An 11,580-nucleotide genomic window follows, 5' to 3' on the forward strand; every position below is an offset into this window, starting at 1 on the left:
GGTGGTCAGTGTGTAAACATGTGGTGCATGTCCACGTGTGCATGTCTGTGTTGTAGGGGTGTCCAGCTACATGCACACACGGTGCATCCGTGTGTAAGCGCATGGTGTATGTGCGTGTCTGTGTTGCAGGTCTGTCCATGCCTATACACATGTGGTACATCAGTGTGCAAGCATGTGGTACATGTCCATATGTGTGTATCTGTGTCATGGGCATGTCTGTATCTATACATGCATGGTACATTAGTGTGCAATCGTGTGGTGCACGTCCATATGTCCATATGTGCATGTCTGTGTTGTGGGCCTGTCTGTGTCTATGTGTTATGTTAGGGGGCGTGTGATGCATGTCCACACGTGTGTCTGTGTCGTGGGCCTGTCCATGTCCATATATGTATTGTACGTTAAAGTGTAAGTGCGTGGTGCATGTTCACGTGTGTGTTTGTGTCATGGGTCTGTGTCCACAACACGTACATTTTTGTGCACGCATATGGCGCATGTCCACGTGTGTGTGTCATGGGTCTGTGTCCATACACATGTGGTACATTAGTGTGTTAAGTGTGTGGTGCTTGTAACATGTGCATGTCTATGTTGTTAGAGTGTCCAGGTACATGCACATGTGGTGCATCCATGTGTAAACATGTGGTGCATGTGCACATGGGTGCATCTCTGTTGTGGGTATGTCTGTTTCCACACACGATACCTTAGTGTGTAAGTATATGGTGCGGGCACACACGTGTCTATACTCTCCTGGGCCAAGACCATGTCCCTGCTCTTTCTGCAGACCAGGATGGAAACAACCTTCGGGCCTGCCTTTTCAGCCGTCACCACCGTCACGAAAGGTGAGCCTCTGAGGGCCTGGCCGATTCTGGGCACAGGGTCTGCTTCCTCCTCCCTGGCCATATGCTGAGGGTGTTTCCTGGCTGGTGGGAGCTCGCACCCTCTGTTCCCTGCTGGTCTCAGCCCTGGCCAGGTGGGGGTCAGGCCATCTAGCACCCTCTCCACAGCTCCTGCAGCTGTGTCCTCGCTTCTCTTCCCACCTGGCATCCCCTGCCCCTCCAGCATCTGTGGAGTTCTGTTCTCGAGTGTGGTCCAATGGCCTGGGACTGGCACTTCAGGAAGGTCACAGGAAATGGCTGCCAAGAGCACTGCCCCCTCCCAGAAGGTGCACAGGAGTGTGGTCTTCCTGGCAGAGCCCCGGGGGGCCCAGGGTGCAAGTTTGTTCTGCTTTTTTGGCACCTCGCCCCTGGGAGGAGGATAGGAAATGCTAATTAGCTTTTTAATTGCTTTTCCGTGGTTTTCTCTGGATACGCATGGCCATGGGGTTGTGGGCTGCCTGGCACACCTGTGCTCACGCAGGCCTTCTGCTGGGTGACCTCCTTAGTGGCTCTGAAAGTGTCCTCTTCTTCCTCAAGTGTCTTTTCTGAGTTATTATGGACATGAACATTACTCCTAGTCTCACCACCCTAGCAGTTGTTCTCCGGTTTCTCATCTTCACCTGTGGAAACCTCATAGCACCCTGTCTTGGCAGCTGGGAGCTCCCAGGGCAGCAGCCAGTCCAGATAGTGATGCAGGCCTGCCGCACCCTCGTTCAGCCCAGGGCCCCCTCAGTGGGGGTGGAGCAGAGCTGGGAGACGAGGCCCAGACAGGTGCCTCACCAGTCCCACTCATCATAGAAGGGGAATCTGAGGCCTTGCCACAAGGCAGCAAGAGAACCCTGGATCTTGAACCCAGGCCTGGAGGCTAGTCATGATCCCTGAGCCTAGCTAGGGCTGAGCCATGGTGGCCGCTCGAGGGCCTCTGGCTGAGGGGGTGAGATGGCCACCAGCAGGTACCTCGGGAGATTTCCTGAGCCTGAGGCTGCGGTCTGTGAGGGTGGCTTTATCCATGCCCCTTGTGGACTGTTGAGCCTCATGTCTGTCTAGCCCTGCCCACTGGCACCAGCGAGCTGTGATGTGGAGGCAGGGGAGGGAGCGAAGTGCCTGCGGCTGATTTATGGGAGGAGAGCCTGGCCCGGGACCCCCAGATGCAGTTCTGGCCCAGCCACACACGGTTTGAGGGCCTGAGGCTCTGTGCCTCAGTCTCCTTCTCTGTAAACGGGGCTGCCAGGGTTGCTGTACAGGTTAAGTGAATCGACGTCCCTCTCCTGCCAAGTGACCCTTGGTGCAACCATTTGGGCATTGGCTGGGTGCAGAGCTGGCCCTGGGTCAGGCTGGGACAAAGGGAATCCCACCAGAGGCTCGGGAGAGAAGGGCCTTCCCCCACCTGCCTGGGCCACGCTGTGGGCTCTGGTTTGACCATGGGAGGCAGCTGAGCCTTCCGCCATTGGCTCTAGGGAGGGCTGAGAGCAGGAAACGACTGGGTGGGCTAGGGGTGCTTGCTGGGGCAGGGGCCAGGTCCCTCTGTTACCACCTGGCAGCAGAGTCTCCAGTGGCCCCTGAGCCCAGCCCCAGCTATGCGGCCCCCTCAGACCCAGAAAGGCAGCTCGTGGGGGTGGGCAAGGAGCATTTCTGGAGAGCCCCCATTCGATGCCCAGGCTCTGCCCCCGGCCTGGCAGACCCCTGGGGTAGCCTAGCGCCTGCAGTGCCAGTCAAGCCCCTCTGTGGCCTGTGTTCATGGTAGTCCTGGCCCCTCATTTCTTGCAGCCGACGGTACTAGCACGTACAAACAGCACCGCAGAACACCTTCCTCTTCTAGCACGCTTGCCTACTCCCCACGCGATGAGGAGGACAGCATGGTAGGTCCCTGTGCCCCTACCCTATCCCCCGGGCTTCCCCAGGAGCAGCCTGAGGCTAAGGTCTGCAAGCAGAAGGGGCTGATGAGGTGAGGGGAAGAAAGGGCATTGGCAGAGGGAACAGCACCTACAAGTGTCTTGAGGCTTGAGTGCACAGGCAGTCCAGGTCGGGAAGGAGGCCCTGATGGGCCCCAGCTGCCCTAGGCCACAGAGGCGGGGGCAGCCACAGGGCTGGAGGCAGCCTCAGGGCAGCCAGGCAGGGGGCAGCGCCTGCAGGCCCAGATAAGGTGTGCCTGCTTCATCTTAAGCGGAGCAGGAGCACCAGACACCTGATCAGAAGGATTAAATCAGATCTTGGCCCATCATTCTGCCACCAGCTGGAGGCAGGAGGCCTCAGGAGTCCTCACAAGAGGAAGGGTGGGTGACCCAAGCTGTGAGGTCAACAGAGGCAAGGACTTGTGAGCCTGTGCTGACCACAGGAAGCCCAGAACATTGCCTGGGGCTGTATGACCTGAAGAGGGGAGGCAGGCAGAGGTGGGCTGGCTGCTGGTGCATGAGCCCTGCCAGGCTGGTCACTGGGTGATGGGCCAACTGGCGCTGGACCAGGGCCCTAGGCTGGGGCACTAGCTGGCCAGGGGTAGGGGTATGGGCAGGGGCAGGCTGGGGGCCCTCTGTGGTGGCCACGCCTCCTCTTTTGCATTGATTCCTCTACACTGGACTTTATTCACCAGGCTTGGCAGCCTGCTGACAGATTCCGCTGGCTCTCTAGCTCCTCCAGCCTCTCTTCACCCTGGGCTACTGGGCCTTTTTGTTTTTTGTTTCACAGGAGAAACTTATTTTAAGTTAACGAACATACTGTGTGCCAGGCACTGCAGTGGGCTCTAAAGGTACAAAGTCTAGGTGTTCTGGGCCCCTGCCTGCCTCAGTCTCCACGACCTCTGACCTGTCCTGTGAACTGAGTGTCCACATAAGGCAAGGTAGACCTAAGGTGGCATAATCAGCACCATGAGGGCCTGAGGCAGCCACCATACTCGCCCAGGGGTACCGTGTCTGCTGGCTGGGGCCCTGCAGGCTAGGGTTGTTCCTGACCACCAGCTCAGGCCTGCCTGGCCCTCAGCCCCTTGGCTTTGCAGGCAGTGACCCCGAGAGCAGCCAGTGCTGGGTAGGTGGGCATCATGAGTGGAGCTATGCACCCCCAAGCTCGGCTACCCTGGGAAGCTGTAGTCACTTTCAGTGGTCTCTCTCTATGCCATGAGTCTCCAAACACCAGGGAGAACAGGCCACTTGGCATGCAGGGGGGCACTGCCTTGGCCAGGAGGCCCATGTCTGGGCCCAGGGGTACACAAGGTCCTGCACTCCCTGCTTGCGGAAACCAGGGACAGCACTGTGGCCCAGGCCTCTGCAGCCATTGCGCTTCCTACCAGGGCTGGGGGGTGTTCCAGCAGCCTCCATACCCTAGGAGGGCCCAGCCAGCTGGGCAACTAGGCCAGAGCAGCGGCAGCTCCCTGCAGCTAGGCTTAAGGGTAAAAGGCCAGGCTTGGGAGGTGTGGCAGCATGCCAGGTATGGACGGCTGGGGTGCCTGTGCATTACTCTTCTGAAGGATTGGGGCTCTTGGAATGCGGGGCTGCAGGGAGCAGTGGCGCTTGCAGGAGCTCTTCTAGCAGTTTCCATGCCCGGTTGGGAGGGTAGGGGCAGCGTCCCCACCAGGGTCAGAGCTTGGCAGGGCCTTTTCTTTGGGAGTGCAGGCAGAGCTACTGCCTGGCCCTTGCCCCTGCTTTCAGGGATGCTGGCGTGGGGTCGCTGAATCTGTCCCTACCTTCCTTGCATCCCTGGACAGGGTGGCCAGGAGGGGGCATTGACCCTGTGACACCAGAGCCCATGCCCCTTCCCAGCCCGCTCACTCCACTGATTGAGGCCACAGCGGCCAGGATTGGCTGGTGGGGGTGCCCTCTCCGCAGTGCATTCCCTGACAGGAAGCAGGAAGCAGCCCCAGCGTGTCCTCCTCATAGAACTGAATACCAGGAAGTTTCTCCATTTACACAAAGAAAGGTGGCCGGGTGGCAGAACAGTGAGCGTCAGGGCTGGTGACTGATGGGCGGGGGCTCCGCGCCCACACCGCTCCCGCATGCCTTGGCCCATCTGGGTACTCGGGGTCCCTTTGTGAACACCCGCTACCACGGGGGTGGCTCTGCCGTCGAGTGTCTACAGGGACTGGCCTCACCCCGCCTCCCGGGGCTGGGGGTGCCGGCCCACGGGAAGGCCCCCCTGACAGGCCCATGCTGGCCTCTCGTGTGCTGCAGCCGCCCATTAGCACTCCGCGCCGCTCTGACTCAGCCATCTCTGTACGCTCACTGCACTCTGAGTCCAGCATGTCTTTACGATCCACGTTCTCACTGCCAGAGGAGGAGGAGGAGCCGGTACGTGGGGAGGGCCCTCAGTGGGGGCAGGGGTGGGTGCGGTGCCAGCAGGCTTTGAGGGGCATCCCTATGTGCCAGGCAGCAGGGCACCAGCCAGGGGGAGTACAGACTGGGGGGAGTGTGGGGCCCTTTCTGTTCTCAATCTAGGTAGGGGGAGGTGAGGCCCACTCTGTTCTCACACTGGCCGCAGTGCCTTGCTTGACGCTGCTCTGGGCCGCAAAACCTCCTATTCTCTACCCCTCCCGGTCTCCCTCATGCTCAGGGCTCGCCCCAAGTGGTGAGGCGCCCCGCCCTGAGAGAGCAGCCTCCTCCCCTGATGGGGTCCGCGCCTGTGTCTCACCCTCCCTCCTGTGGGGTTGCAGGAGCCGCTGGTTTTTGCAGAGCAGCCATCGGTGAAGCTGTGCTGCCAGCTGTGCTGCTGCGTGTTCAAAGACCCCGTGATCACCACATGTGGGGTGAGGGGAGCAGGATGCCATGATCACCCTGTGGGGTGAGGGGGGCAAGACCCCATGCTCATCAGGTGCTGGGTAGAGTCGGGGCGGACCTGTGATCACGTGCAGGATGGGGCTGGGGGCAGACTCCATGATCACTCTGTGCAGGGTGGGGATAGGGGTGGACCCTGTCATCACCACGTGGGGGGTGAAGAAGGCAAGACCTGTGATCACTCTATGTGGGGTGAGGTGGGGCAGGGCAGGACTGTGATCACCACGTGTGGGGTGGGGCTGCTGGCATAGCTTGGCTGGGGCGCAGGTGGGGCAGGAGGTCCTGGATGCAGAGTCCTGCTCAAGCCACCGTTTTTTGTCCAACAGCACACCTTTTGTAGAAGATGCGCTCTCAAGTCAGGTAGGCTCCTTCCGTAGACCCCAGTCTGGGCCCCATCACCAGCTAGGGAGGGGCCCTTCAGGAAGTTCACGGCCAGGCCCATACCTGTGTGCCCATGGCTGCCACGCAGTAGCTGGCAGCTTTTCAGGCACACACGAGTGTCTAGGCATGCTGGACTCTGCTGGTGTGGAGATGACGCTGCTGGGCATGGCCCCCGGGCAGATGCTGGGGCCGGAGCTCGGGGCCTAAATGAGCTCCCAGGGACTTCCAGGCTCAGGACCTTCCCCAGGTGCAGGACAGGGCCTCGTGAGGTCAGCTTAAGCCTGCTAAGTTCTGGTCCTGGCTGCCCCTCAGTGGGCTTTGTGCTCAGTCCCGAGACAGTCCTGGGGGGAGTGGAGAGGCCCCTGTGCCACCTAACCCCTCGGTTGTGCTCGGGCTTGACATGCCTCCACGCCTGGGTGCTGGGGCCTCAGGGGAGGCACCTGATGAAGAGCTCATGCACACCTAGGTAGGGGAGCATGTTTCAGACCTGACCACCTCCAACCTCAGAAGGATTCGGTTTCCCATGAGTTCCAGCCTGGCCCCAGTGTCAGGGGAGGCATGACTAGGCAGGCTGTGGGTCAGCTGCCCTTCCCCATGCAGAGAAATGCCCTGTGGACAGTGCCAAGCTGACGGTGGTGGTGAACAACATTGCCGTGGCCGAGCAGGTTGGGGAGCTCTTTATCCACTGCAAACATGGCTGCCAGGCAGCGGGCAGCGGGAAGCCCAGCGCCTTCGAGGTGGACCCCCGAGGCTGCCCCTTCACCATCAAGCTCAGTGCCCGGAAGTGAGTGTGCCTCCCAGGGTGGCTGGGGTCCCCAGCCCACTCTCCTAGGGGCTCACCCTCCCCCTTGTATCTCCTGCCCACAGGGACCATGAAGGCAACTGTGACTACCGGCCCGTGCGGTGCCCCAATAACCCTAGCTGCCCACCTCTTCTCAAGATGAACCTGGAGGCCCATCTCAAGGAGTGCGAGCACATCAAATGTCCCCACTCCAAGTACGGGTGAGTGGCGGGGGTGGGTGCGGGTGGCAGCTGGCAGGGCCCGCCTGGGGGTGGGTGGAGGACCTGGCCAGCACTCGTGGTCACTTCTTCAGCGAGCCTTGATTGAGAGCTGAAATTGTGCCACACGCCAGGGAGACAGCCAGGGTCCCAGGGACACAGACCTTAGCTGGGAGCCACAGCGATGACTGTGTAATTACAAATTCAGGTACAGGTGACATCAAGGAGCAATTCAGCCCCTTAGGAGCATAGAGAGGGACTGGGCCGATTGGGGAAGTGCGGTGGTTAGGGGAGTCCTGCTCGGAGAACTAAGGCGCTCGTGGGAGGATGCTGGGCAAAGAAGGCCAAGGGAGCTTCAGCAGCTAGACCAGCTTGGGCAAAGGCCTTGTGGTCAGAGGGACAGCTGGAGTAGAGAACAGAGGGGAGTAGGGCTCTCCAGGGCCTGGAGGCTTGTGAGGAGTACGGGTTTCGTTTTGAGAGTACAGTAACCTTGGGAGCTCCAAGCACGGGTGAAGCCCTGGATTTCACCTGCAAAGTAGCCTGTTGGCTCCCAAGAGTGAGTGGGGAGGGTGGGTGGGTGTGGCGGCACGGAGGGCGGCATCGAGGCAGGAGATGAAGGGGGCCGGGCTGGGGGTAGTGACGCAGACGTGGGACAGCTAGAGAGAGACTCTGGGAAGGGGAGGCCAGTGGCAGCGGTCCAGGGCAGGTGGGCAGGACAGCTGTCCTGTATCCCAGGTGCACATTCATCGGGAACCAGGACACATATGAGACACACCTGGAGACGTGCCGCTTTGAGGGCCTGAAGGAATTTCTGCAGCAGACAGATGACCGCTTCCATGAGATGCAGGTGGCTCTGGCCCAGAAGGACCAGGAGATTGCCTTCCTGCGCTCCATGCTGGGCAAGCTCTCTGAAAAGATTGACCAGCTGGAGAAGAGCCTGGAGCTCAAGTTCGGTGAGGCCTGGCCCTGGGGCGGGGGCTTAGGGGTAACCCCTGCCTTTGGCCCTGGTGACACTGCTCCCTTCCTGCCGCCCAGATGTCCTGGATGAGAACCAGAGCAAGCTCAGTGAAGACCTTATGGAGTTCCGGCGCGATGCCTCCATGTTGAACGTGAGCTGCTGCATGGCCCACTGCTCAGGATTGGGGTTGGGGGGCTGCTGTGGAGGCTGTGACAGCCCTGCCCACGCACCCCACTCTTGATTTTGCAGGACGAGCTGTCCCACATCAATGCACGGCTGAACATGGGCATCCTGGGATGTGAGTATGTGGCTCCTGCCACCCCCTTCCACATCCACCTCCACAGTTCTTCACCCTGATCTTGGGCCCCTATGGTTCCTCACCCTGCCCCTCTACCCCCACAGCTCCTTGACCTGCCCCAGGGTCCCCTGCAACTCCTCACCCCACCCCGGGCCCCCCACGCCTCCTCACCCCACCTTCTCTCTGTAGCCTACGACCCTCAGCAGATCTTCAAATGCAAGGGGACCTTTGTGGGGCATCAGGGTCCTGTCTGGTGTCTCTGCGTCTACTCCACGGGTGACTTGCTTTTCAGTGGGTCTTCAGACAAGACCATCAAGGTGGGTGGGGTGGCCTGAGGGGTGGACCTGCCTGCCAGCCTCCACCAGCGCCCTGAATGTCCCGTTTTTCTCTTTGCTACTTGTGCCCCTGACATGGCTGACCGCTGGGCACCTAACCCTGGTCTCTGCAGGTGTGGGATACATGTACCACTTACAAGTGCCAGAAGACTCTGGAGGGCCACGACGGCATTGTGCTGGCGCTCTGCATCCAAGGGTGAGCACAGTGTGGCCCTTCATGTGGTGTGTGGAGCCAGGGCAGGACCCTGTGACCATGAGTCATGCCTGCATAGCCGATCCTCCTGTGGGTCGCTGTGCAGCGCTGGGCCTGGGGGGCTCTGGTTGGGCCTGCTTCTTTATCTGTACCCTGTCCTCAGAGCTGAGCCACTTGTAGAGCCTGGAAGGCTGTGGAGCCCTCCCAAAGCCAGCACAGAGGCGGGGCCTTGGTGTGCCAGTGGGTGCAGGCGGGAGCTTAGCTGCCACCAGCCTGTAGCAGGAACCTTGGGCACAACTCTGGAGGCAGGGATCCCAGAGGAGCCACTTCCCTGCCCCTGGGGGGTCCCCTCTTGTTCTGCTGTCACGAGGCTTTGTGTGTATCAACATAAGTGTGAGCATGTGTGAGAAGATGTGTAAGTACAAGTAGGTATGTGTGTGAGAATGTGAGTGTGTATGTGTGAGCATGTGTATGAGAGTGAGCATGTGAGTGTGAGTGCCAGTGCAAGCGTGTGTATGAGCATGGGTGTGTGAGCATGGGTGACGGTGTGTATGTGAGCATGGGTGTGAGTGAGCATGGGTGAGGGCGTGTGTGTGAGATCATGTGTGAAAATGAGCATGTTGAGTGTGAGCGTGTGTGTGTATTAGCATGGGTGAGTGTGTGAGCATTTGCAAGAGCGTGTGCAGGAGTGTGAGTGTGTGTGAGAGAGCACAATTGAGCAAGATGCCCACTTACGGGTGGCAGCAGCTCAACTGCCAGCACCAGCTTGGCGGATTTATTCAGTGCTAACGGGCGGGTAATTACCTCACAGCTCAACTGTCAGCTGCTTTCCAGGCAGGCACCAGGGGCTTGGCCACCATTTCCAAGGTCCTGGCATTGAGGCTGAAAAATGGAGATTGAGGAAAGCAGCAGTGGCCTTGGCCCAAGCTGCCAGTGCCTGGTGGCCCTGGCCAGGGTGGTGTCAGCTGGGACGACAGCCCTGACATGGTGGGTTTGCTTCCCCAGGTGCAAGCTATACAGCGGCTCTGCAGACTGCACCATCATCGTGAGTGGGCAGGTGGGCGGGCAGGCAGGTGGCAGGGGTGGGCAGGCTGGCACACGACTCTCACTGCTCAGGACCTGGTTCAGGCTGTTGGTGCCCTGAGGCTCCTGCGCTCCCCCCAGGTGTGGGACATCCAGAACCTGCAGAAGGTGAACACGATCCGGGCCCACGACAACCCAGTGTGCACGCTGGTCTCCTCACACAACATGCTCTTCAGCGGCTCCCTGAAGGCCATCAAGGTGTGGGGAAGGGGCTTGCACATGTGGGTCCTGGAGCACCAGGACCTCTGTCCTGCACTCACCGCTGGTCCTACAGGTCTGGGACATCGTGGGCACCGAGCTGAAGTTAAAGAAAGAACTCACAGGCCTGAACCACTGGGTGCGGGCCCTGGTGGCCGCCCAGAGCTACCTATACAGCGGCTCCTACCAGACAATCAAGGTGCGCCATCCCTGCTGGCAGGGCCTTGTCTTCTGCTTGCACTTCCAAGGTAGCTCCTGGGGCTCCTATCTGCTCCTGGGGCCGGGGATCCCCTGCCCCGCCCCCAGCAGACAGGGTGAACAGGCCTGGCTATGTGGGTGGTTGGGGTATCCAGAGCCCTGCAGACCCTTGGGGAGTGCCTGGCACGGGAGGTGGCCCAGCAGCCTGCACTCGCCCATAGATCTGGGACATTCGGACCCTGGACTGCATCCACGTGCTTCAGACATCAGGCGGCAGCGTCTACTCAATTGCTGTGACGAGCCACCACATTGTCTGCGGCACCTATGAAAACCTCATCCATGTAAGGCCAGCGGCAGGGCCTGGCTTGGGGCCCTGCTCTGCCCTGTTAGTGTTCCTCACCTGCCTGGGCTCACCCCTTCCCAGGTGTGGGACATCGAATCCAAGGAGCAGGTACGGACCCTGACGGGCCACGTGGGCACTGTGTACGCCCTGGCGGTCATCTCAACGCCAGACCAGACCAAAGTCTTCAGCGCATCGTATGACCGGTCCCTCAGGGTATGTGCCAGCCTGGGGTGATAGCAGGCACAAGGGGTGGGGCACTTGATCGCCACGTAGCCTCGTGTTTCATGTGCCCTCAGGTTTGGAGCATGGACAACATGATCTGCACCCAGACTCTGCTGCGGCACCAGGGCAGCGTGACTGCGCTGGCCGTATCCCGGGGCCGGCTCTTCTCAGGTGCTGTGGATAGCACCGTGAAGGTCAGTGCCCCACGGAGTGGCCCAGGGCAGGCAGCAGAGAAGGGCGGCATGGGCCGCAGGTGCACCTGACACAGAGCCCTGTCTTTGCAGGTGTGGACCTGCTAATGAAGAGCTTGGGCTGGGCCTCAGCATCCTTTGGGCCTGTCAGAGCCAGCTGGCTGCACAGGTAGCCTTGGGGCTCTTGCTGCCTGTGGGGCCCGGGGGGCAGGCTGGCAGTACCTTCCCAGCCCTCGCTCAGTGGCGTCCTCACGGCTGTCAGGACAACACCCAGCACCCTCCCCTGGGTGCCAGGTACGACACTCAGCCGGCCCAGCCTGGTCCTTCCCTGAGATGGACTGCAGGCCTTTTTATTCACATTTTCTACTGTTTTTAGACTGTACATACATTTGATTACTTCCAGGTGGAAATAAACTCTGCACAGACTGTGGCTGTGAGTGGGAGCAGGTCCTTGGGGCGGGGGGCTGTGTGCGAAGACTCAAGGAGATGCTGCTGGAGGATGTCTGTGGACAGCCACTAGAGGGGAGGGGCATGAAAGGGTTTCTTTTTCAC

General features: G+C 60.2%; 1 protein-coding gene across 1 annotated transcript; it reads left to right on the forward strand.

The window, feature by feature from the left end:
* Nucleotides 1-2,657: 2,657 nt before the first annotated feature.
* TRAF7 (TNF receptor associated factor 7) lies at nucleotides 2,658-11,458 on the forward strand. The gene is made up of 17 exons (XM_049903341.1): nucleotides 2,658-5,146; nucleotides 5,509-5,601; nucleotides 5,956-5,989; nucleotides 6,611-6,794; nucleotides 6,878-7,012; nucleotides 7,745-7,962; nucleotides 8,045-8,118; nucleotides 8,217-8,265; nucleotides 8,455-8,582; nucleotides 8,714-8,796; nucleotides 9,799-9,838; nucleotides 9,922-10,074; nucleotides 10,151-10,273; nucleotides 10,494-10,613; nucleotides 10,697-10,828; nucleotides 10,912-11,031; nucleotides 11,122-11,458. The coding sequence occupies exons 1-17, from the start codon at nucleotides 5,006-5,008 to the stop codon at nucleotides 11,134-11,136; spliced, it is 1,842 nt and encodes a 613-aa protein (XP_049759298.1). The 5' UTR covers nucleotides 2,658-5,005; the 3' UTR covers nucleotides 11,137-11,458.
* The last annotated feature ends 122 nt before the right edge of the window (nucleotides 11,459-11,580 follow it).

The sequence above is a fragment of the Elephas maximus genome, chromosome 12 (assembly GCF_024166365.1).
Source record: "Elephas maximus indicus isolate mEleMax1 chromosome 12, mEleMax1 primary haplotype, whole genome shotgun sequence".
Lineage (NCBI taxonomy): Eukaryota > Metazoa > Chordata > Mammalia > Proboscidea > Elephantidae > Elephas > Elephas maximus.

Excerpts from the sequence above, each read along its gene's own strand:
- TRAF7 (XM_049903341.1), top strand. The coding sequence starts at position 5,006 with ATGCTGGCCTCTCGTGTGCTGCAGCCGCCCATTAGCACTCCGCGCCGC. Across the intron at positions 8,266-8,454 it reads GAACATGGGCATCCTGGGAT|CCTACGACCCTCAGCAGATC; the intron begins GTGAGTATGTGG and ends TTCTCTCTGTAG. Across the intron at positions 8,797-9,798 it reads CTGGCGCTCTGCATCCAAGG|GTGCAAGCTATACAGCGGCT; the intron begins GTGAGCACAGTG and ends TTGCTTCCCCAG.